We start from the raw sequence: 25,311 nt of genomic DNA on the forward strand, positions 1-25,311 counted from the left end.
TCATATGGAATAAGAGAGAAATTAGTCGGAACACTAAATTAGCTGTATACAAGACAGTGTTCAAACCAGTTTTAACTTATGGATCTGAGAGCTGGGTCAGAAGTAAAACACTTGACCAAAGACTAGAGACCACAGATATGAGAGTCCTGAGAAAGATTATAGGCGTGAACAGATGGCAACAATGGCAATATCATATTAAAAACGAGGATATTAGGAAAGAACTTGACATTGTCAGCATCCAGGAATGCGTTAGCAGAGCTAATCTCAGGTGGTATGGTCACTTAAATAGAATGGGCGAGGAAAGATTAGCAAAACAAGTGTTCTCTGCCAGGGTGGCAGCAAAACGACCCAGAGGAAGGCCAAGATATAGGTGGATTGATACGATACAAAGTGCTCTAGACGATAGAAATATAAGATCTGATAATGTTGGAGTCTTGACAAGTAACAGACTGATTTGGAGGAAAATTGTAGATAGGAAATTAATAATGATGTAATTTTTTTCATGTAGTACTATCATATCCTGTACACCCCTTGAGGGTACATGGCAGGAATTTGATGATGATGATGATGATGATGATGATGATGAAATGTGGTATGTGAGAAGACATGAGAGTTTTTAGTGCATGGAAAAAAAAAAAGAACGAGAAAGTAAAAGTTGCGAGATTATTGCCACTGTGTGATAGTGGCAACAATCTCACAACTTGGAGAGCAATTGCAAATGAGTCAGTGTGCAGATTGTGCACGAGGAAAGGTGTGGATATGTAAAGTGAGTATGAAGGAAGGAAGAATTTTTATAATGTGGACAGCTTGCATCTTGGATCAGAATTCTCGATAGTTGTTCTGTGAGAATTTGGAAGTGCAGAGTAAGGGAAATTAGAAATGTTTGGGCAAGGGAGGATTCAGGTGAGCATGGATCCAGGCAACCTTGAGGTTAGTATATGTGAGAGTGATCATATGATTCTAAACTATAAATCAAAGATGCCAAGAAATTACATTCTTAGTTACATCCTTTATCCAAGTGTAAGTAAACAAAGTTTGCATGTGAAGTAACTTCACGACTAGGCTACTTCTATATAGAGGCTAATGACTTCATATCAATTGCCTTAATATCCCATAATGCAACACACACATCCTTACAGACATGTATAATGCTATGCATTATGGGATGGACCATTACCCAGAAGTGATACCAAGGCAAATGCAAAAAAGTCATATTTCTATATACAAATATTCAAAATGTGTCACACCTTATTACTAAAATAGTCTGAATTAGAGATAGATGTTGAAAGTTTTTTTTCACCTGGTTATACTATATATTAAATACAAGTTGCCTATATAAAGTATTAAACTTTGTATAGGCAACTTGTGTATAGAGGCTAATGATTTCAACATTAACTGCCTTAGTATCCCATAATGCAATGCACATATCCTTATGGACATGCATAATGCTATGCATTATGGGAAGGGTCAGTAGCCTCTCACTCATGAGACCTCAATAAAGGTCAAAACTGGTCTGGATAGTGGCCCTTCCCATAATGCATAGCATTATACATGTATGTAAGGATGTGTGCATTGCATTATGGGATATTAAGGCAGTTAATGTGAGGTCATTAGCCTCTACATATAAGCTGCCCAATTGTGATGTTACTTCATGTGAAAATTTTTATTTGCTTACGCTTGGATAAAGGATTAAACCAAGAATATAATTTCTTGGCATCTTTAATTTACACTCAAAATTGATATATCACAATATATTAACAAATACTAGATCTGACGTGCACATAGGAAGTTTTCTGGTTTTGATTTGGTAGTGTGGAGTATTTGATAATTGTCATTTAGATATGTTTTAATAATTAACTTTCAAAAATTATATTTTCTGGGTCTGGCTCCCACTGATGAGACCTCAATAAAGGGAAAAACTGGTCTGGATAGTGGCCCTTCCCATAATGCATAGTTATAATGAGATGCATTATTTTACCTACTCAGTGATGAAATACAGTTCATGCTGTCCAATACCCCATTACAAATTTAACTTCTTATAATTAATAAATCAATTCACTTGGGTCTCAAAAAATGGCACAGTAAAATAAATTATCCTTGTTTAACACACTGAAACTGTACCATACACTATTTACCTTATCTCAAAATTTATTTTACAAATTGTATGTCCTACCCAGAAAGATAATTCATAAGTTTAACTGAAAATTTGAAGCAAGGGTAGTGTGCATGTGCACATGCTTGGAGGAAGATGCATAATTTGTATCAACAGTTGTGAATGTGAAAAGGTTGATATTCAAATGAATATAAGTTTTTGCATGAGCTAGAGAAAAAAAGTTAATTTGAGTTACAGAAGCAGCAAAAAACAGAGGCCAATCAATTTATATGAAAGAGTTTTCTTTCAGCAGTGAACATTTACCAGAAGATATAAACCTAAGGTCACCTCTTAATTATTGCTAAAATAAGAATCTAATTTGAAGAAAAAGTTATACTTTTTTTAGCAACTGATCTACTGAGATGTGCTAGCACATATTTAAAAGTGAAGTCAGACCTTATTTTGTAGTTCAGAAGAGAAAAAGTATACACAGGGGTGCAAAAGTAGATATACAGTTTTTATTATGGAAAAAAATAAGCCGATGATCAATTGTGACTTAAAAAAAGCTATTAGCTATTGTATTAACAATAGCTAATAGTTTTTTTAAGTCACAATGGAAAAAAAAAATATGCTGATGATTATGTGTAAGTTTAGTCTCCTGGGTTCAGAGGGGGGGGGGAATAAAGAAGCTGTGGATGGGCTGCCAAGAAGAGTTACAAAAATGATATTGGTATTTTGGAATGCAGACACTAGTATAAAGAAGAAGGCAGAGTGATATGAAAGAATTGTATAAACTTCTGAGAAGGTGTTATAGGATATCAGTTGATGAAATTTTTCATTATATTGAAGGTATAGAGAAGACAAGGGGGTCATCTGTGGAAGTTAAGTTTGAGTGCAGCAGTTAAGAAAGGAGTGAAAGCTAGATTTTTCTCTCAAAGAGCAGTGAGTGAGTGGAACAATTTGCTTGTTGAAGGGGTGATGTATCTAGTGTGAATGAGAAGTTTAAGAGAAGGTATGACAGTTGGTGTAGGTGGTGTATGGCCTCCCTCGATGAGTCCTTGACTCCCTGGAGATCAGATGATAATAAAAATAGTGTTACCAATTTCATTTGCAACTTTTTTTTTTTTTGCAGAGGACACACTGAGTTAAAAATCATGATTTTAGAGATGAAAAGTTGCTTTTGAAAATAATTGGTTACCAGATTTTATTTTCACAGAATTATTAGTTTTGTGTGTGTGTTTACTGTGGTATGGGTCATATTCTTGTTTGGTTAGGTGGTTCAAGAGCTATTAATTCAATTCATTGTATAGTGTATTGTATTATAGCAACAACAGTGCAAAGTAGTAGATGATTTCAATGTGTCATTTTGTAAGCTGCAAGTAAGTGCAAAATGCATTCACTACATAGGGTGAAAGATTTGTGAAAACGAAAGTGGTGAATATGAGTGATGATGTATTTTGAGAGTGCCAGAAGTGTGGGGGAAAGAAAGAATAATGACGAGTGGAGACTTGAATGATGAAAGACGAGAAAGTGCAAATGTGAATATAGTGCACTCCAAACATATCTTACAAAATGTAGGATAGAATGTTTGGAGAAATGCATATTGGGTGATATGGCAGAGGGAAAGAGAAAGAAAATGCAAGGGAAGGGAAAGCTGAGTATGAAAGAGCAAAAGACAGAGGATAAGGATAAAGCTTTATATGGAGACTCCATGATAAGAGGAGTGCTAGAAAAGAGTATAACAAAACTGTGTTTCCGTGAGACAGAGATTCAGGAGATCAGCAATGCAGTGAGGCCACAGGGAAAGTGAAAGAGATAGATATTAATTTGGAAGGTACATATGATCTGGAAGGCGACACAGGTGATATGTGAGAAGATATGAAAGAGTTGGTGGTACAAACAAATAAGCAGTGAAAGAGTAAAGATTGTCAGTCTGCTGCCACAGTTTAGTAGAAGCAAGTTGAGAAGAAGGCCCATGACTGTAAATGAGCCAATGTGTAGGTTGTGCAGGAGAAATGGTATAGCATTTGTAGATGTGTGGAATGAGTTCAATGGATGAAATGTCTTATATAAGTTTGTGCAAGAGAACTGGCAGCTCTTCTGACCAAGCTGTTTAATGTAAGCCATAGTTCTGGAAAGATGCTTAGGGAATGGAAAGAGGGCAAAATAATTCCACTGCATAAGTTTGATGACTGCAGGGTTTTAAAAAATACTATAACCAGTATTGTCATGAAACGGAGAAAAATATAAAAATAAATTATCACAGACAATTACTGGATGCCAACTGAAGGTACTAGAAATTTCTGCTAACTGACAGAATTTTAAAAAAATGTGAGTCATTTTGTTGGTTTAATTTTTACAAATGCTTACCACACTAGGATTAAAAATTACACACACATGCCTACAAGCAATCTCTGACAACATATACATAGCAGAAGTAGCTAATCAAATAAAAATAAACAGATTTCTCTTATTTTCACAAACTCGCATGTACTGTCACAAGTAGGTGTACTATAGTTCACAGCATTGCTTTCGATATCATAAGTTTCTTACTACCTTACCATAATACAAGGCATTCTTCTTCTTCTTCCTAACAGGAAGGTTGTTAATATATATATATATACAGGATGATGAAAATTAAAGTATCTCAGTTTAAGGCGTCGTGGAGCACCACCCAGTGATCCAAATGCTGAAAAACTTTGCAGGAATACATTGTGCATCATGTGGAAGCAATATCTGAGGAAAAAAATAAAATAAAAAAATAATAATCCAAAAATAATAATCCAAAAATCCAACAGTGTTGGTTCCTGAAGTGCACATGCTGTATCAAGACAGATGGATGTGCCTTACATAACTGTCTGAAAAATTCTACAGAAGATTCTGCATTTCTACCCATTCGAGCTAACCCAGGTTGAATGGACAGAAATGAATACTAACAGGAGTTGCATCCACAGGATTTTGAAACTCAACTGACATTCGCTATAACATTTCTTGCTCAAGTGGAGTTGCACACTACATGGCCATGAATGATTTTGTGGGGAGATGAGACTCATGTTCACCTGAATGAAGCTGTGAATACCAACATCTGCCGGGTATGCAAAACTCTCATGCAATCCAACAAATTCCTTTGCATTAATCCAAAGTTACCGTCTGATGCAGATTTACAGCTTTTTTTTTTTTTTTTTTTTATCATTGGACCATTCTTCTTTTTTGAGGACATTTGCCAGATGGGTTGTGCGACTTGCTCAGTTACTGCTGAGAGATATCACAATATAATAAACAATTTTGTTATGCCACAGTTACAGCAACACTTGTGTACAAATTCAGTCATTTTCATGGAATGGGACAGGATCCCTTCACACATCAGTCACTCCATACAGGAGGTTCTTCAAGAACATTTCACAGAAGCCAGAGTGATCATCAGTACGTTTCCCACTGCATGGTCACCTCATTCATCTGATCTGATCCTCTTGTGATTTCTGAATCTGAGGATTTCTCAAAGACAGGGTTTATCAGATTCATCCTGATAACTTGCCAACACTGAAAGACAGCATAATGCAGCATGTGGGCAACATCAGTCCTGACGAGCTGCGTTCTGCCACTGAACACACTGTGCAAAGGATGCAGTTTATGGCATACTGGGAAGGGCAGCACATTGAGCAGTACAACAGCCCATGAATGCATAATAGAAGTGAATAAAATTGTGTTATTTATGACTGTATTGCTTTTCTCCTTCTTACACACACAAAAAAATCACCACACCTGCATTTGGTAGATCATATAGTGCCCCTGGGTGATGAATTTTGAAACTACTTTTTTATTCTCAGACATTGCTTGTGCATAATGCACTATGTATTCCTGCAAATTTTCGCAGCATTTGGATCACTAGGTGCTTCACATGGCCTTAAACAGGGATACTTTAATTTTGATCACCCTGTGTGTGATATATATATATGTGAAAACTCTTGGTTGTTTTCTCTATAGTTGCAAAATGAAAATTTTTATCTAATTTAGCTATGCTGATTTATGGAAAAAAGAAACTTCTGGTTCTATATGTAGACCTGTTTCAACTTTTGAAGATAAGTCCTGTATTTGTACACAGAATAAAATAATTTATATAGAAAAATTTTCTAACTAAATTCTTTCTGTATATTTTATATACAAAATTCTAATTATGAATTAACTGGATTTTTGTAATATGTGGAGTTAAAAAAAGAGAAAGGAAAGTTTCAATCTTTTCTTACTAATTGTAGCCAGCTGAAGCTCATCACTGAAAACAAGGGCACCCAGGCAACCTATTAAAGGTTCTAATGATGTGCACATGAGATTTCCTGGATTTGTACCTGCTCCCTCCACTACAGGTACAGCAGGACATTTTGGAGACAAAGTAGATGCTATAGCTATGCAGAATTCTGTTTTATTTAAAAAAAAAAAAACTTTATGTTATATAATATGAGATGAATAAATAACTTTAGAAATTTATTTATTTCTATAAAGTAAAAAAAAAGAGTAGAGAATGAAAACTTAAATGATCACCCTGCACGTTGAATGATGTTTTTTTTTCAGTTTATTTATTTATTTATTCATATGGAGTTTCCTCCCTTTTCTCCCCCATCCCTATTGGGGCTCAACTCGCCCCAATAGGGATGGGGGAGAAAAGGGAGGAAACTGCAGATCCGTGTGTATTCACAGGGCCGGTTTGCCTGCTTGCGGGATGAAAAACCCCAGATAAACTAGGGGGGAAACCCTACTGTTCACGCCCAAGACTGGCTAACTTGGCTATGGCTGAGGAAGATCCTTAAGCTCCTCACGTCGGCGATGGGAATCGAACCCAGGACACTCCTTCCCCAGGCATATGGTTGCGAAGCGCAAAGCCACTAGGCTAACCACATGGACTTTTTTATTTTTCAGTCACTCCTTGGTAGTATGATCACTGCTTGTCACACAGGATACCAGGGTTTGATTCCCGAGAAGGGAGATTTTTTATTTTTTATTTTTTTTGTGTGTGAATGGGAATATACTGTGGAGAGAGAGAGAGAGAGAGAGAGAGAGAGAGAAGAGAGGAAGAAGGAGGATTAATTTTTAAATTTTTACTAATTTAAAAATTAAATTAGCAAAAATAATAATAAAAAAGGATAAAAAAGTAAGCAAAAGTGATATCAATTTGTAACTGATACAAATGAGATAAGAGTGCGTGAGTGAGTATGAATAAATATGACAGCAGTAAGGAATATGAACGAAAAAGGGAGATGCTGAAAACACTTGTAGTAAGAAAAGCAGTGCAAGAGAAAGGAAAATTAGAAGGATCAGTTAGCAATGTTTGTGGAGTTACTATTAGATGATGAGTATAATGAGAGGAATGTTAGGACAGAAATGATTAGAGAAGAAAAAAAATTAAAAGTGGATTTACAGTGAGATAGAGTAAGTTAGAGATGAAAGAAAAGATAGCAGCATAGTGGAGAAAATGTGGAAAAGAAGCTAAACTTGAATAATGGCAGTAGACTGGATGGTGAAATGGAAAAGATAGTTCAGTGTTGTGCTGGATTCCATTTAAAGGATATTGATAATGAAACAGGTGATGAATGAGTGTTTTTGAAGAGAGACAATAAGAGAAATGACTGATGCTGGAAAATAGAGGCAGAGCAAAGGAGATGACTGTATGAATCAGAATGAATAATTTGTAAGTGTAAATAAATGATTTGGTGGTGTAGGGGGTTGTTAGATATGAAGAGGTAGAAGACTGTGAGAAGTAGAGTGGTGAATATGGTATTACAAAACCACTAACAGAGCCAACAATCTCTGTTCTGACTGGAATCATGAACAGTAATTGACTTACTGGAATTATGACTTACTGGAATAGTGTTACTGCTAGACATACCTGAACAGTCAGGTATGTCTAGCAGTAACATCATCCTCCCCTAAGGAGGGAAAAAATGTTACTGCTAGACATACCTGACTGTTCCGGTTTGGAACAGTCAGGCATGTCTATCTAGAGTGTTTCCACCACTGATGCTGGCAATGTAGTCATAAGCTGTGAGCAATTTTTGTAATGAGCCTCGAACTCTTTTAAGGAAGCTCTAAAGCTGCTGAGCTGTTAGTGGGCCTTCAGTGTGAGGAAATCTGAATTTGTAGTTTCTTCTTTGTCACCTGAGGACTTGGGAGGATTGATCTCCTTATCCCCCCCTCCTGCAAGTTGTTGAGGGTTCTAGAATGCTTGGAGGCAGGAGATCTCTAGTGCAACCATGATGGTTCATCTGTTATTTGGGTAGCGTTTTCCTGCTTTTGTTGTATTATTGTTTTCTTGCTCTTGTTAATTATTTCACTTATTTGGTTTTGTTGTAAGTCTGTTGCCAACTTCCTTTTCATTAGGATTGCTTGTCGATGATGAAGGCAGAGGTTCTTCCAAATGTACAGTTTCTTTATCAGTACTTGATGCTGATTGTTGTGCTGTCTGGTCTTGCGTGTCAAAGATAGAAACTGTATATTAGTGCTTCAGGCTTCAGTGATGAATAGGCAATGCTGCAGATTGGATGGTTTTTTGACTCTGCATGGATAAGAGTGAGATATTCCTCTTCTATATGAAGACAACTGCAGGTTAAGGCTGCCGTTTCCAGAGATGAATGGATTAATTGGGTGTGGATGGGGCATTCTAAGTAGATATGCTAGAATGTTCCTGCTCAGTAGCAGAGCAGACAATTATCTGAAACATCCGGGTTGAATTTCCGTAATATAGTTTGAGTGGGAGTGCATTGTGCTAGATTCTATACTGAATATCTGCATCAGGTGTGTTAGTTCTTGTGTAATATGGTAGGTCCTGGTGAAATAGTGTTTGGTGGGATGATGCAGGATTTTCCAATGATGTGCTTTGGTTGGACTGTTGTATTAGAATGCCGTAGATTTTGTTTATATTGCAAAAGTGTAAGTTTCTCTCATGCATTGTTGGTTTTCATTTTTATATGCTGCCGGATCATATGCATCAAGAGGACTGAACCCTGCTTCCATTATGCTATCAGGCATAGCAGCTTGAAAGCAGATTTCACAGTGTGTATATGTTCGGCCTGATTCTTGTATTCCAAGTTTGTGAGTGATTCTGAAAAGTGCCAGGTAAAGCTTGTAGAAAGAATATCACCCAAGACCCTCATGCTTCGTCAGCTCCATGGAGGAAAAAAATCTCTCTCTTTGAGTGATAGGGTTCCTTACAACCATGTTGTGAAAGATGGGTTCCATTAGATTTCAGGAAGGGATGCTGTCTTCACTGTGTGCTGGAGGTTTAACTTCTTCCATCTTCGAAGGGAATCTTTGTAGAAATTTGTTAAGCTCACTGGCATGTGTGCTCTTGTCATTCTTAAGGGTGTGGATAAAGAGAGACCTCTAATGGCAGAACTGAAAATATATTCAGTGATGTATTTTTGTGCCATTTCCTGTTGTAGGGTATTAAGGAAAAAGTGAGTATGGAACGTTGTTACCTTGTGGTCAATGGCAGTCAAATTTTGCCCTCCTTCTTTAAGAGAAGTACTTAGCTTGGGAAAGCCAGTTTGTTTGGTTCCACATGAATCAATTGATGGTTGACTGTATTTGTTTGATGAATTGCACTGGTGGCATGAGAATCTTTAGTGCATGCCAAAGGACACTGGTAGCTATTTGATTAACTATTATTGTTCTCCCTCTTGTGGAGGCAGAGGCTCATATTGCTGCCCACTTTCCTAGTACTTGCTTGGAAAGTGGGAAGCAATATGAGGCCACTTTCCTAGTACTTGCTTGAAATGTTTAATGAGTGTATTCAAGTTCTTATCCAAATAAGAGGGCATGTTTCCTAGGTAAATTCCCAGGTATTTGTTTCCCCTCTGTGGACCAGTGACCAGACAATGGGGAATCAGTTAGGTTTTTCCATTTGCCACACACCACAGTCCTGGGGTTTTGTGTGTGTTTAGCTTAGCTCCTGTGACTGCTTGGTATACTGTTTGTATGTTATAGAAATTGTCTTCTTTGCAGGATATACTGTCAGGGTTATGGCTTAGTAAGAAAGTTTAGGATGGGATGCCCTAAGCAGCATACTTACTCTACACAAAAAAAGGGCTCTATGGCAATTGTGTAGAGGACAGGAAAGTGAGTGGGCTTGTTTAATACCTCTACTGTATGCTACAGATAAGGTGAGCCTATTGTTTATTTTCATGCAAGTGTGCTTTTGCATATAACATATTAATGGATTGAATGATGTGCCTGAGCCCAAGACAAAGGCTTTCAAGCAGTTGAATAGGTAGTGATGCTCAATGCAGTCAAAATTCTTTTCTTGATCTAGTGTTACAAGACCCATTGTTTCACTGTTGTTATTGTTGTTGTTAGCTATGCTTATCATATCCCTTATGAGGTGTAGGTTTTTGTGAATAGATTATCCAGGGATAGAAAATACTCTGGTGCCTATCTATTATTTCATTCAGTTTGGGTTCAAGTTTGTTGGCAATGGCTTTTGATATTATTTTACAGCTGGTGTCTATGATGGACATGGGTTTCTACTTTCCTAATTTTTTAGCAAATCCTTTCTTTGAAATAAGCTTAATAACAGATGTTGTCATATTGGGTGGGAAGCCATTGCTATTAGCTTCAACTAGAGAGATTTTTTTTTATGGGCTCTATCTATCTATCTATATATATATATATATATATATATATATATATTTTGTGCAGTAGCCAAAGGAGATGGATATGCATCAGGTCGCTCCTCCATAAACCTTAATTTAATGTGGTTTTTAAGGTCAGTTAGAATTAAATATATTAAAAGAATCATTATCTTAAGATCTATCACACAGTTAAAGTTATTTCTTACCTTATGCATAACCCTCAAAAGTTATTAGACATTTTTCAAAAATTTCCTTTGTCAGCAAAGGAATGTATTTAGATCTAAGATAGCCTTCAACTCTATGTTGCTTGTAGTCATGCCCACCAGCAGCAGTGATGAATCATCACCAGCCCTGGCTCTGCAGAGTCCAAGGTCACATGAAACTAAGAAAAGACATGTCTCAGCTCCACCGAAAGCAACTGACAAATGTCAGTATTCTCTCTTTCTCCTATGCCAATATTGTAGCTAATACCTCCACACAAATTCCTACTACTGGAACAGCTACCATACATACAAATGCACAACTTACCAACTGAGTTTCCTAAGACAATGGAATAATCATCTTTGCAATCAAAAATGCCCCATTAGAGAAATACCTAGACACAGTGGTGCAGCATATCTCACCAAAAAAATATAACCCACATTTCAAGAGTTGCTGGAAGTGTGCAAATGTATTTTATGAATGCATTGTGGTCTGAGAGATTAATTGAAAAAGGAGTAAACTTGGTGCATACCATGTGAATGTCTGACCAATCATGTTTGCCCCCACAAAAGTAACAGTGTTCAACATTCCACAAATAAGGCACCAAATGCTTTGTGGATTACTGTCAAAATATGGTTCAGTGACAGACAAAATTCAAACTCTGTGAGCCTCTACCACTTAGCTCAGCTGTTCACAAACATTAAAAAGGTTGTAAAATACCAGGTAACTCAGGGCTAAAATTCTGGAAGGATGCTTGAGCAGGCTCCAAGCATCCTTCCAGAAATGAGTTTAATATCTTGTGGGATATTGAACTGATAAAAACAGATACTATACCCTTATATTAGCCAAGAGGATGAGATGCAAAAAGTGTGGCATCTGTTCTTATCAGTTTAATATCAGATATAACACTCATTGGCACACAAGATATTAAACTAATTTCTGGACGGTACAAAAGTGTGTGTAGCTTACTCCACCTTTGCTCTGAGTTGTCTGGTACTGAACTACCTCAAGGGTCAGCTATCTCCATTGGGAAGAAATGAAACACACATGCACACACATCTATATTTTTGTGCAGATAATCCAGCTTCTGGACAGATGTCTAAAATATACTTTGGACCTTCTTCAACCTGGGGGGAAAAAAGTATAAGATAATGTCACTTAAAAATTTTGATTATGTAAAACAAATAAGCTTAAGAGATAATTGGCATATCAGCATTTATTCAAATATCAATTAGTAAGCAAAAAGATGCTATGGAACAGTTTCATGTATACAGTAGCAAACAAATTAATCCAAACATTCACATTTTAAAGAAAAATTTTAATTTTGGAAGAAAATAAGTACAAAAATTAAAATCTAACTTTACCTAATAATTTATGTGCTCCCCTGTTCTTAATAAGTTCATTAATTTGCTTAGGTGTGGACTCTACCAACATAGGACACATTTTTCTTATTTCTGCATCTAGAAATCATACTATTACAATAGATTATATTAAGTTATCTTTTGTATCACAATTATTTTTCCAAGTCTCTTTTTCACTGTGGCGCCCACAGATTTTCTATAGGGTTAATGTCAAGAGAGTTACCTGACCACTGAAGCAATTAAATGTTGTGATTTTTGAGGAACTCTTTCACTTTTTTTTAAGTGTGGCATGGAACAAGATCCTGTTGGAAGATGAGTTCTTTGTCTTTCTGGATCTGTGGGACCCCTCTTTTCTCCAATATTTTTTATGTATTGGTCATTTTTTATCATACCATCAACAGGCACAAGTGATGCTAAACTATCATGTGTAAAACACCCCAGAACATCTTTTTAGCTGGGTGTTTAGAAGCTTGTTGAAGGTGGGAAGAAGTCTTCTCAGCTGCTGATTTGTGAACATAGAGTATTCACTCTCCTTGGACAAAGAAATGGCTCTAATCTGAGGATATGACCTTGTTTCAATTCCCAACAGTCCAATTTTTGTACCCTTTTACACACAGAAGCTTCTTTTTTCTGCACAGCCTTCTTCAGCAGTTGTTTCTTTTTTGGTCTGTGAGGAGGACCTTTCAACAATCTTTAACGAACTGTCATGTCGGAAATATTAATCCCACCAGCTGCCAAGTCTCTATTTTAGTCTACAGCAGGCAATCTTGGATTCATTTTGCTTTGTCTAACTGGTAAATGATCTTGAGTAAGTTTTCCTTTTTCACTCACATTTTCCTTTTCTGTCAGGAATAAAGGTACCTGTCTCCATAAACCTCTTTAAATTCACATTAACAGTACCAAAACCAACACCACATTCATTGGCAATTTGTCTTTGAGTCATGGATGAGAAAGAATACATATTTTTGAATGCTATCTTGGAGATGTATCCATTTTGTAGTTACACAAAATGAATAAAACAATACGAATTTCAACTTGTTTACACTACACCATTAAAAATGCTATTAAAAACACCAGAGTTCAAGATCAGTACTATCAACATAAGAAGTCTGAATGGCAAAGAAATGGAGCTAGCTGAGGAATTGGATAAGTAACAGATTGACATAATAGGGGTGACTGAAACAAAAAAGGGTGAGATACGAAGGTGGTCTGAAAAGTTCTCGGCCTTGACCATAGATGGCAACACTATTGGCACAATTTTTTTTCCTAAGTTGGTACATCTGCCATAGGCATCCATGTAAAATTGCAGGTCATTCTATCAAGTAGTTTGTTTTATACAGCTGTCTGAAGCAAAAGTGTTGTCTGTATCCCTTGAAATGGATAAAACTGAGTATCATGCAGTTATAAAATTCTTTGTAAAAGAAGGTTTAAAGCCAAAAGAAATTCATTCAAAGTTCATAAAAGTTTATGGGTACTCTTCTCCTTTGTTTTTCGACAATTAAGAAATGGACCCAAGTTTAAACTTGGCTGTACCAGCCTTGAAGATGATCCACATGAAGGACGTCCAAAAAGTGTAACAACACTAGAAGTCATTGATACGGTATTGGATGACCGGCGAGTCAAGGTGCGTGAAATTGCTGAGACTATAGGCATTTCAAACGAACGTGTAAGATATATTTTGCATGAAGAACTGCATATGAAAAAGCTTTGCGCAAGATGGGTGCCGACTTGCTCACAGTAGATCAAAAAGTAGATCACCCTTGGGCAATGGAATTACCATAGATTCTTTCCGCTGCTGCAGAATCATCCCTGTTCTGAGACTCAAATTCCTGTATTTTCCCGTGTATAAGACGAACCCTACTTTTTCAAACCCAAAATTAAGAAATCAATATTTTAAACATATGGGTATAAATCATACTGGTCTGTTCTGGTCTCATTATTCATCCAATATCCTTTTTTGAGATCTATCCTACCTTCTCTTTTCAGTTGGCTTATATTTTAGTATTTGTTTAGGATATTGGGTGTTGGCTGCAAAAATAATCATAATTTAAAATTCTGAATATTTTTACGTATTGTTTATGTTAATATGTTTAGTTTTAGTTTCATAACACGCATTGTCGGCACTTGCAATGTACCCGTTATTGAAATTGTTTTGTCAAAATGAAATGTAAAGAAGTTAAAACATTGATGTAGTTACAGGATTTGATATTTGTATTACTTAAAACAATTTTATTGTAGTTTAAAATATTAAGTGGTGTGTTTTTTGAAGACATTCTACCTAGCCATTATACCTAGTTTCTTGCTTGCCACTTTTATGGAGTGCGAATGCTCGCCAAGAAGTTTGATGTGTGATTGACAGCAGACAAGAACAGCGTTCAGTATAAGAGTAACGGAGAGTAAACAAGAAGAGTGTTCGGAGAGAAAATTAGAACACAGGCCGACAGATATTTTGATTCAAAGGAACTTAAGTTTTTTTTTATGTCATAGTCAGAGGAAAATTAATAGTATATTCCGAAAAAGGAATCGTGGAACTATGAAGTTTCAAAGTGGAATAAGTATTGATAAATAAAAGAAAATATTGCTATAGATGTTTTAAAACAAATATTTGAGGAAACGCTAATTGGAAAGTTAGTAGTAGATTCTGAAAAGGGAATCATAGAACTGTGAATTTTAAGTGGAAGAGTTAAGACCGTCAATAAGCATTCGTGAATAAAAGAAGAAATTGCTATTTACGTTCTAAAGGAATGTTCGAGAAAACTCTGATTAGGAAGATTAAGGATGCCGGACTAACCATTATTTCTACTAAAAAGAGACGGAATTGAGTTAGGAAGAATTAATGTGTGCTACATGAGTGATGAGAAGGATCCTATGAAAATTAAGAATAAAGTCATATATCTCCGGAAACAGGCCTTAACAGAGAAAGAAACTGCCCATGAACATTTTGTCATTGTGAAAACAAAGTGTTTAGTTTAGTCTTAAGTGTAAGTTTATTTTTAAAAAGGCCTTGGATCCAATTAATTCTGTAGTTAGTTATAGTTATGTAATATTGTTTGTGTTTTATTAAATGTGTTTATTTTGTAATTTGGTCTTGAGTCAGTGATTTTTTTTGGATTCTGAAAGAAATAGTAAAAAAGAAGTCATTGCACCAATCGGAATGAGCCCTTGTGCAATAAATAAATATAGGTACACTTGGAAATAAAAAAAAAATTGTTGAACAGAGATCACTTTAAATAAAAATAAATCTCTTTCTATTAACAATTCGGTCTCATTATCCATCCAACATCCTTTTTTGAGATCTATCCTGCCATCTCTTTTCAGTTGGCTTATATTTTAGTATTTGTTTAGGATATTGGGTGTTGGCCATTCAGTTTACATGTTCTATCCATTTTTGTTTATAATTGTTTAGTTTTTTTTCCTATTGATTTTGTTTTTAGTTCTTTTAAAATGTCTTCATTCCTTGTTTGGTCTAATAATGTATATTTTGCAGTTCTTCTCATAAATCTCATTTCACTTGTTTTTATTCTAAGTTTATTTTGTTTGTTTATTGCCCAAATTTTACTGCTATATAATAATGTGGGCACTGCTCTCGGGGGCTCACATTGGTGAGTACGGGCATGGCAAACCGAGATAGACTGATCTTACTTCCAACAATATACACTTGGTATATCATTATGGTGATGATATATCCTTTATTTAAGAGGACAGCCCTTTATTTCACTGATCTGTCCTTTAGATTTATTTTTTACTAAAATGGCCATTTTGTCCTTTATTTTGTGAATTGAAATAGTAAATTGAATATTGGCGTGTAGCACATAGCCCATAGAAACATGAAACTGTCATTTCACTGGCACTCGCTAGTGGCAAGGCATATATGGCTGCGTCGTTGATGTGCATGTGTACATATTGTACTTGACTGTGCGTGTAGTATAGAAGCGTATTGTGTGTGTTCGAGCAGGTACAGCTTAATATTGGTTTCGTTATTACATATTAATTATTATTTTATAGAATCATTGTCATGGCACCCAAAAGAAAATGTATTTTCAACAAAACATTGGAGGAAGAATTTTCTTAAATTAAGAGGAATAACGAATAATGACGTCAAATGTAATAAATGTCTGGCAAATTTTAATATTGTGAATAGTGGCAGATTAGCAATTAAACAGCATTTATAGACACCAAAAAAACACAAAGAAACTGAAATTCTTTATTTATCCTTTTCCTTTTCTCCAAAAAAATATGGTCACTGTATATATCATATATGTAGACTGGTCTTCTACTCTTCTTTCCTACTCTCTCTTACTTCTTACTCCCCCCCCCCCCCCCCAGTGCTATTAGAGCAATTCGAGGGTGAGGGGATGACTCTTTCCTCTCAATCTGTAGTTTCCACTATCTACTAAAAAAACGCAAGCCTAGTTGCCTTAAGATGGCAGCCCCACCACTAGGATACCTATCATCATGCTAGTATGATGATAGGTATCCTAGTGATGATAGGTAGTATGATGATATAGGTATCCTAGTATGATGATAGGTATCCTGAGATATCAACATGATATCAACGAAATCCAAACTGGACAGAAAACATGGAAAAAGTACATTTAGTAATTAGGTAATGTTTTTAAGATACATACTAAGAAATTATGCATCACTCTGAGTTCCAGGCATATCATTTTCTTCATCAGTATGAGTTCCAAACATATCACTTTCTTCAACCTCTACTGCATCACTGCTGTCTTTTGAGTCACTGTCTATATTATTATTATTATTTAGGCCTCCAAGGAGTCAAAAGACTCATCGCGGGAGGACCTTCCTAGGAAACACAAGTCTATCAAGACTCATTGTGGGAGGTCCCTCATAGGAAACACAAAGTCTATCATACCACTCCTTAAAATCATTGACTGTTCCCGCTCTCACCACTATCAGGCAATGCATTCCATGGTTCAACCACCCTCCATGCAAAGAAACCATCTCACCCTCTTGCTCACAGTTTCCTTTCATAACTTCCAGGGATGGTTCCTTGTCATCACTTTAGTGGTATTAAACATGATATCAAAATTGGAGATGTTAATATCAGCTCTTTGCTTTATGCGGACGATGTTATACTTCTAAATAAATCCGTTTATTTCGAAGTATAACGATGTTATATTTCTAAATAAATCCGCGACAAGTCTGCAAGATTTCCTGACTAAATTGAATAACTGTTGTAATAGATATGGTATGAAGGTCAGCAATAAAAAGACAAAGACAATGAAAATAGGCAGAATCATTGTAAATGTCAACTGCGTTGTGAATGGAGAACCTTAGGAACAAGTAAAACATTTCAGCTACTTAGGCACGATTTTTAGTGAAGATGGTAAATTAAATATGGAAATAGACAACAGAATCAACAAAGCTGGTATGGTAGGAAGTCAACTGAATAAATTTATATGGAATAAGAGAGAAATTAGTCAAAACACTAAATTAGCTGTATAGCTAATTTAGTGTTTTGACTACTTTCTCTTTTGACTAATTTCAAACCAATTTTAACTTATGGATCTGAGAGCTGGGTCAGAAGTAAAACACTTGCCCAAAGACTACAGACTGCAGATATTAGAGTCCTGAGAAAGATTAGTGGGTGTGAACAGATGGCATCAATGGCAATATCATATTAAAAATGAGGATATTAGGAAAGAATTTGACATTGTCAGCATCCAGGAATGCGTTAGCAGAGCTAATCTCAGGTGGTATGATCACTTAAACAGAATGGGCAAGGAAAGATTAGCCAAACAAGTGTTCTCTGCCAGGTTGGCAGGAAAACGATCCAGAGGAAGACCAAGATATAGGTGGATTGATACAGTACAAAGTGCCTTAGAAGGCAGAAGATATATATATATATATATATATATATATATATGTGTGTGTGTGTGTCATCTTCCATCCATGGCACTGCTGATTTCACATTTCTTGCATTAACTTACCCTGCCAATGAATGCTTTCAGAGTTCTGATTGGTTTATTCAAAATCAGCCATTAATCATAATGGTATCAATTGACAGAGTTAACAAAGGCTAGTGATTGCTGGAAGTCTATTCGTGGAGACAAGGTACCGGAAGTTTAGCCAGGGCAACTATGGGTCTCTCAATTGGTTACCTCTCCCCATGTATAAGACAAACCCCAATTTTTGGTCTAAAAATTTTAGAAAAAAGTATCATCTTATACATGGAAAAATACAGTATATAGCTTCATTAAAGGAATAGCCAGTTCAGCTGAACACTCTTCTAGCACCTGTGCTGATATCTCATCAGTCCCTATTGTCGAATTCTTATTCAGTTTGGCAACAGCTCTAATGCATTCTCCTCATATACCTGAGTTTCTTCATCCAGTGAAGAGGTAGCAGTGAGCTCAATGTTGTATACACTAGTTAGATAGCTTTCAGCAAAATGCACACTCATTAGTTGAACAACCTCACACCATTTGCATTCAGTAGAGTTTTTCTTTCATATTCATTCTTTTTTTACTTGCAGAATATCGACAGAATTTTTTGGGGTTATCTTTAGCTTGCAGAGCCAGTTTCTTTTCATACTCAGGCTTTCCACACAATAGTTTTTCTTCTGGCCTGCTGCTTATAATTTTCACAATGGACATCATCCTTATATACACAGTGTTCCTTCCACATCATTCTTTTCTTACGAATCTCTTACCTGATAAGATTACACATCCATTTGACTCCTATCCTATTTATTCTTCGAACTCTTAAAACACATTCAGATATTGTATCATTTAAGTAATTTTAAAATTCTTCCCATCCACTAAACAATACCATTGCATTGAACTCAATATACTTCTCAATTGGTCATAATTTTCTGCTTTGTAGTTCAGCATGTAACCTTTCCTGAATGGAAATTCATAAACTTAGTCACTTCCCAAGTGAGTGCTGCATGATCACTGTCCCCAACTGGAGGCAGAATAGTTACATCTTTAATTGAAACACCCCGTGACACTATAATCAAATCAAATCTCTTTGACCTTGTAGCCCTATCAATGCTTCTTGAGAAAGTTGTCTCACAACAGCTCAATAAATTCAGTTTCATTCTTCTCATGAGATTTTACTGTTACTCAGTCATTGTTTGGATAATTAAGGTAAAATGTCTATATGTAACTTGTGTCTGTTTTGAATGTTGTCAACCAATCTCTTCACTTCCTGAGGATGTTCTGTAACAAGGAAGATATATATTATCATCATATGTATCAAGGATTTAGGCCTAGCATGGTCTGTTCTGGCCTTAGAAGTCATCGTTGAATCTTTTAAGAGGATGTCCTGGTTTTCTTTTTCCCAATGGCTTATTTCTTTTCCTAATGGATATATATATATATATATATATATATATATATATATATATATATAGGAGCTAATAAATTCTATTATTCTTTACACGTGTTAACAGTTATTAGCTACATATTTTAAGTGTAGGTGTCTGTTGTATTGTGCTATGTGTTATCATCAGTATTTGAATTTCATGTTAGTAACTAAAGTGTAATTCTCATTTTCATATCACTTTTCAATTTTTTTTTTCTTTTTACATCATTTATTTCTGCAGTAAATAGCACTACAATTTTCCTTTAAAATTGGCGCATCTCACCTAAATAGCCAATGGACCATCAAAGCTGAATACTTGAATCAAAGTTGAATAATCACTGGTATCTCTATTAAAAAACTGTGAAATTTAAACAACATAAAGCACGTTACTTCACCAGTTATGTTGTTTAATGTATTTTATAGTTTTGTAGTGTTTTTTATAGATACATGTGTATTTGTGTGTGTTTGTGTAGATTATACGTATTATATGTGATATATATTAAAATTATATATAAAAGAAATCACACTTACTTTTATCCCAAGCAGTACAGGCTGCTTGGGTAAGCAAAACATAATATATCCTTTGAATAACATTCTTAGCTTCTGCAGAAAGATCTAAAAAACAGGATATATATATATATATATATACATACATACATATATATACACACACACATTAATTATTATTATTAATTATTATGTAGACTCCTCCAGGGAGTCCAAGAATTCACACCCTCATTCAGCTTACATGGATGATTTCAAGTTCTGTTTTTTTTCTCTCTCTCTCTACTTGCCATGAGACGAACAATGTCACTTGTACTGTATGATCCCCTTATTATCGTGTATGTTTATATCACATGTCTCCTCCTCTTACTGATTATTATCATGCATTTCAGGGTTTTATAAGACCTATTCTGGCAAACAACCACATTGAAGAAGTTGTGCTAAAGAAACTGGTCACATCAGTCCGAGCTACAGCCTTGCATAAAAGAATTATATTGTTCTCCCTCCACTCATTAAGAATTTTGTTTGTGCTGCAACTGATGTACTATTTTGCAACCTCTTGCCTTTTGTGCATAGGCTTGATATTAAAAAAAAAAAAAACTTTAAAGGAAGTACTGCATAAGAAAATCATCATCATTCAACTGGTATTGGATCACTTGATAACAAACCCACATTTTTTTTAATATCAATATAAAAATAATTTTTTTTTATATATTTGAATTCATTATTAAGTGATCCAATACCATGTTTTGCCAAATCATTAGCATATCTCTCTCTAGAAAACAGGTTGCAGGTTCAACTCCTACTACAGGCATTAATATTTGTGATTGTCTTTATATGGAAGATGAATTTCATTACCTGGTGTGAGACCACCATCCCGTTTATTAAAGACCTGAAGCGGCTTGAAAAAAAGTTCCATGTTTTCTCTCAAGAGCAGGGTTTCTGGATTAAAAATAAAATAAAATAAAACAAAAATAGAAAAAACCGTGAACTAATCCATTGTACTAAAATATAATCTTTCATGGGTTGGGTTCACATAAAAAAAAAGGGAGGGTGGAGGACAATAAACTGGCCCATGAACATCAGCGACACTATTAATTCTCTTGCACACTTCTGCAGTACCTGTGCTGATATCTAATCCAATCTCATCACAGTGTTCAAATTGTTGTGCAGAACCTTTAATACTTCCAACTTATCTATCCATATTCTTCAATCCAGCATCCAGAAATCTAATGAATCTGTTTGGAATATATACCTTACTAAAGTGATCACTCAATAGTTAACTATTATTTTTAGATTGGTGAACATTTTCCTACAGTCTATATTCACTAAGGTTATTCTTCCTTTTAAATGCCATATAACGAAAAAAATTCTCTTGGATTTCTCTTTGCCTCTAAGTCTAAATGCTTTTCATTTTTGCATTTCTTACTATAGCCTGTCATTCCTCACTACAGCCTGTTTTTTATACTGCTCCTAGTGCAGATCATCATCTTTCAACTGGTATTGGATCACCTGATAACAAATCCATATTTTTTTTTTTTTTAATATCGAACAAATACACATAAGTTTTAAAAGAGGTAAACCATGAGTAGACATAGAAATACACTTTTATTAATACAGACCAGTATTTTACAAATAAACATTTATTAAAACCTACCAGTTTCGCCAGCAAACTGTCTGGCTTTTTCAAGGTATTACGGAGATATGAAAGTAAATGCAAATTAAAAGGAACATAAAAAACGTTGTAAACCAAACTAGTATCTATGGTTACACGTTTCGCGTGACAAAGATGGCTTATTGTTCTTATTCATTATCACGCATGCGTGTTTGTTGTAGACTTGTAATGTGATTACTGGCTAGCTGTAGTTCAGATTGATTGAGAGAGAGGATCAAGTTTTTCCACGAACTGTTGAGAATTATACCCTGATTTCTGTTGAGGTTTCCGCCGGTTATTAGTACTATTGTGGCTTCCTTAAATACACGATGCCTGTAGTCGTCATCGAGATATGGCATGGAGCTGTTTTGCCAATCTATCGTGTGGTTAGACGTGCAGAAATGATGTGCTAAGCCGGAAGAAATGCTTCTGTTGTGGTTTACATCACCAACATGTTCTTTTTGTCTAATTTCTAAATTTCGTGAAGTTTGTCCAATGTAGGCAAGACCACAGGAGCAGGGAATGTAATATACTCCTGGATATTTGTAGAACGGAACTTTATCTTTTGGAGATCCTAAAACTTGTCTGATGTTGGTGGTTGGTTTGAAGACCACTCTGATGTTGTTGGCTCTTAGTATTCTTGCTATTTGATAAGAAATTGACTTGATGAAAGGTATCACTACAGTAGAAACGTGCTGACGGTGGGATTCTTCTTGTCTGGGGTTGTCATTGTATAGATATTTTTTGATGATGTTTTGAGGGTATCCATTTTGTGATAATGTGTTGGCTATTAGTGAGAGTTCATTCTGTGTATCCTCCTCTTCTGATATAAACTTTTTGGCTCTATGTTTCAACATGTGGATAATACTCAGTTTGTATGACTTGTGATGGTTTGAAGTATAGTGAAGATATCTTCCAGTATCTGTAGGCTTTCTGTAAATGGATAATTTGACACTGTTAGGTTGTTTTTTTATCAAAATATCTAAAAAATGCAGTTGGTTGTTGTTTTCTACTTCCAGAGTGAATTTTATCTTGCTATGTATTGAGTTGATTTTATCTACAAACGATTTAAGGTTGTCTAAGCTGTCTTGCCATATGATGAATATATCATCCACATATCTCCACCTTTATCACAAAGCTGATAAAGGAAATTCTACAGTTATCCTCAACTCCAAAGATTATTATGATAAGTTAAATGTATTACTATCAGACACCTCAACTTATAAAATCCTAGACAGAGACCCCACAATTAAAAATCATAATGAAACAAACCAACTAATCAGAAATTGTAACAATTGGCCAGAAGAAGTGAAGAGAATACTAAAATCCTCACATCCTATCACCCCAAAACTATATGGAACACCTAAATACATAAACAGGATATACCTCGAAAGGCAACAAAATTATTCAGTGGTTTTAAAACTTTTGCTATACGTTCACTGATGCCTTGTACATAAGGGATAGTAATGCACGTTATTTCCTCTGTGTTTGAAGAGGAAGACATATTAAAACTACTCAACGTTCTTTTAATGAAGCAATTCTTATAACCATTAGATAGAAAGGAAGAAGTTATGTATTGTAGTTCTTTCTGTAAAAGATCGTCTGTAGAACAAAAGGAGTGGGCCCGATGAACCTTTTGACTGGGATGGTGATGAGATTCCGCATGGATATAATGGCCTGTATGAGTCTTCTTTCTATAAACTGAGAAATGTAGGTTACCACTTCTTTACTACTTCTTTCTCACTTCTCCTAAGGACAAACTTCCACATCTTAATCATCCAGGTGTCTACCAGATTCCGTGCTCTTGTGGATTATCTTATTTCGGACAAACGGGAAGATCCGCCTCTATTCGGCTAGAAGAACACCAATCTTATATTGAATACTTTAAACCTGAAAAGTCTGGACTTTCTGAACATGCCATCTTCACTAGACACAGAGTTCATTGGAGAAAGACAAGAGTTCTTCATAAAAGTCAGTTTCTCATGGAACGCCTTTATAAAGAAACGTGAAACTCTACTTCATTCTCCTAACTTAAACAGATCCGACGGCTTACGTCTCTCCCCTTTATGGGAGATAGTACTTTACAAATCAGCTAATCTTTCCTAACTTTTTATTGTATTAATTTTTTTTAGGAAAGTTATTGACCTTTTTAGTTATCTTACACCAGCTACTTAGGTGGCGCTTTTTGGAATTGTCAGTTAGTGTTTAATTTTGAGCTTAATGTACTGAAGATGCCTGTGACACACAGGTGAAAATTATACTAATAAATAATCTTTCTACGTGAGTTTTTTTCGTTATTTATTGTGTACAAATACACATACGGTTGCAAAATCTATAATACATTGTTGTGTATGTGGGCAAGGGATTAAACAGAAAGAAAGAATTTGCTGATGTATTTCTTGAACACCTGAAAGTGTTGTAGTCTTTGGGGAAGACAGAATGAGGGATACTTTTCCAAAGATCTGAGGAAGATGGAATGAAAGAGGAGGAAGAAGTTGGCTGGTAGGTCTGAAACTTGATAGTGAATGGATACTGACTAGCAGCTGCTCATTTTCTTAGAGTCTTGGGAAAAAGTGGAGAAATGATGGAGGTCAGTTCAGCAGAATGATGTCCATGGAAATACTTATCTATAGAAGAAGAAACATTTGGCAGAACCTCAACGTCTGTGAACAGAGTGAACCTGAAGAGCAGAACCTGTTTTGCTTTTCTTTGTTGCCTCCTTCAACATACTCTGTCATTTTTTCTTATACTATTTAATGGCATTTAAGTTATTTATTACAACCAAACAATCATATCTTCCACTTGCTTTACCTGATGCATTGTAGCCTCAGTCAGATCATGAAACTTTGAACCTGGAAAACATGCTTTCATTACTCATCTGTAAGGAAGATCCCTAATCACAGAATCAATATATATCATCATATCATTTCACCCCTGCTTTCTTCACATTTTCCTTTATTTCTTCTTGTAGTTTATTTCTTATTTTTTCTTGCTATTTATCAAATGCTTTTCCGGTCTTACATTGTAAACCACATTGCTCAACCATGAGATTTTGAGGATTGTGATGAATTGTTCTTTTTTAAAAAAATTACTTCTCTGTCATATTACCTGCCTTGTACACACACTCTCTCTCAATTGTTTCAAACCAACATCCTCTTCATACATTCAAATAGTCCCATTCATGCTTTCACATATAACTATATGCTATGTTAGTTAATTTGATCCCTCACTTGAATTCTTGCTTCTTGCTCACATTCAATACCTCAATCTGTAATCAGCACATATCTCTGACATATTCTGACAACACCATTTCCTTTCTCCCACAAACTACTCACATTTACTAATGAATACATTTCACACATGTTAAGCATGTAAAAATTATTCATGTCAAAATTAAACAAATAATTAACAAATGCTTCTATTATATTATACATCACTACTTTAGCAATATATATATATATATAAATTATTGACTATAAAAATAAATACTTAACTACGCTTGCCTACTTAATTAAAAACATACCAAAACTCAATTCAATTAATGCAGTG

General features: G+C 35.3%; 1 protein-coding gene and 1 non-coding gene across 2 annotated transcripts in view; one reads left to right on the forward strand and one right to left on the reverse strand.

The window, feature by feature from the left end:
* Positions 1 to 25,311, reverse strand: part of LOC150092367 (uncharacterized) — a 151,161-nt gene that overhangs the window by 75,426 nt on the left and 50,424 nt on the right. The window contains exons 4-5 of the mRNA XM_090414852.1: positions 20,136 to 20,219; positions 6,337 to 6,504 (exon numbers count right to left, since the gene is read on the reverse strand). Coding sequence (XP_090270978.1) covers positions 6,337 to 6,504; positions 20,136 to 20,219 — 252 coding nt within the window. The remainder of the gene's footprint in view (positions 1 to 6,336; positions 6,505 to 20,135; positions 20,220 to 25,311) is intronic.
* LOC150092368 (U2 spliceosomal RNA) lies at positions 11,742 to 11,938 on the forward strand. Its single transcript, XR_016550590.1, has one exon. It is a non-coding gene; the product is annotated as a U2 spliceosomal RNA (small nuclear RNA).

Source organism: Typopeltis vanoorti, chromosome 26 (assembly GCF_054136105.1).
Source record: "Typopeltis vanoorti isolate ZY-2024b chromosome 26, IOZ_Tvanoo_1.0, whole genome shotgun sequence".
Classification (NCBI taxonomy): domain Eukaryota; kingdom Metazoa; phylum Arthropoda; class Arachnida; order Uropygi; family Thelyphonidae; genus Typopeltis; species Typopeltis vanoorti.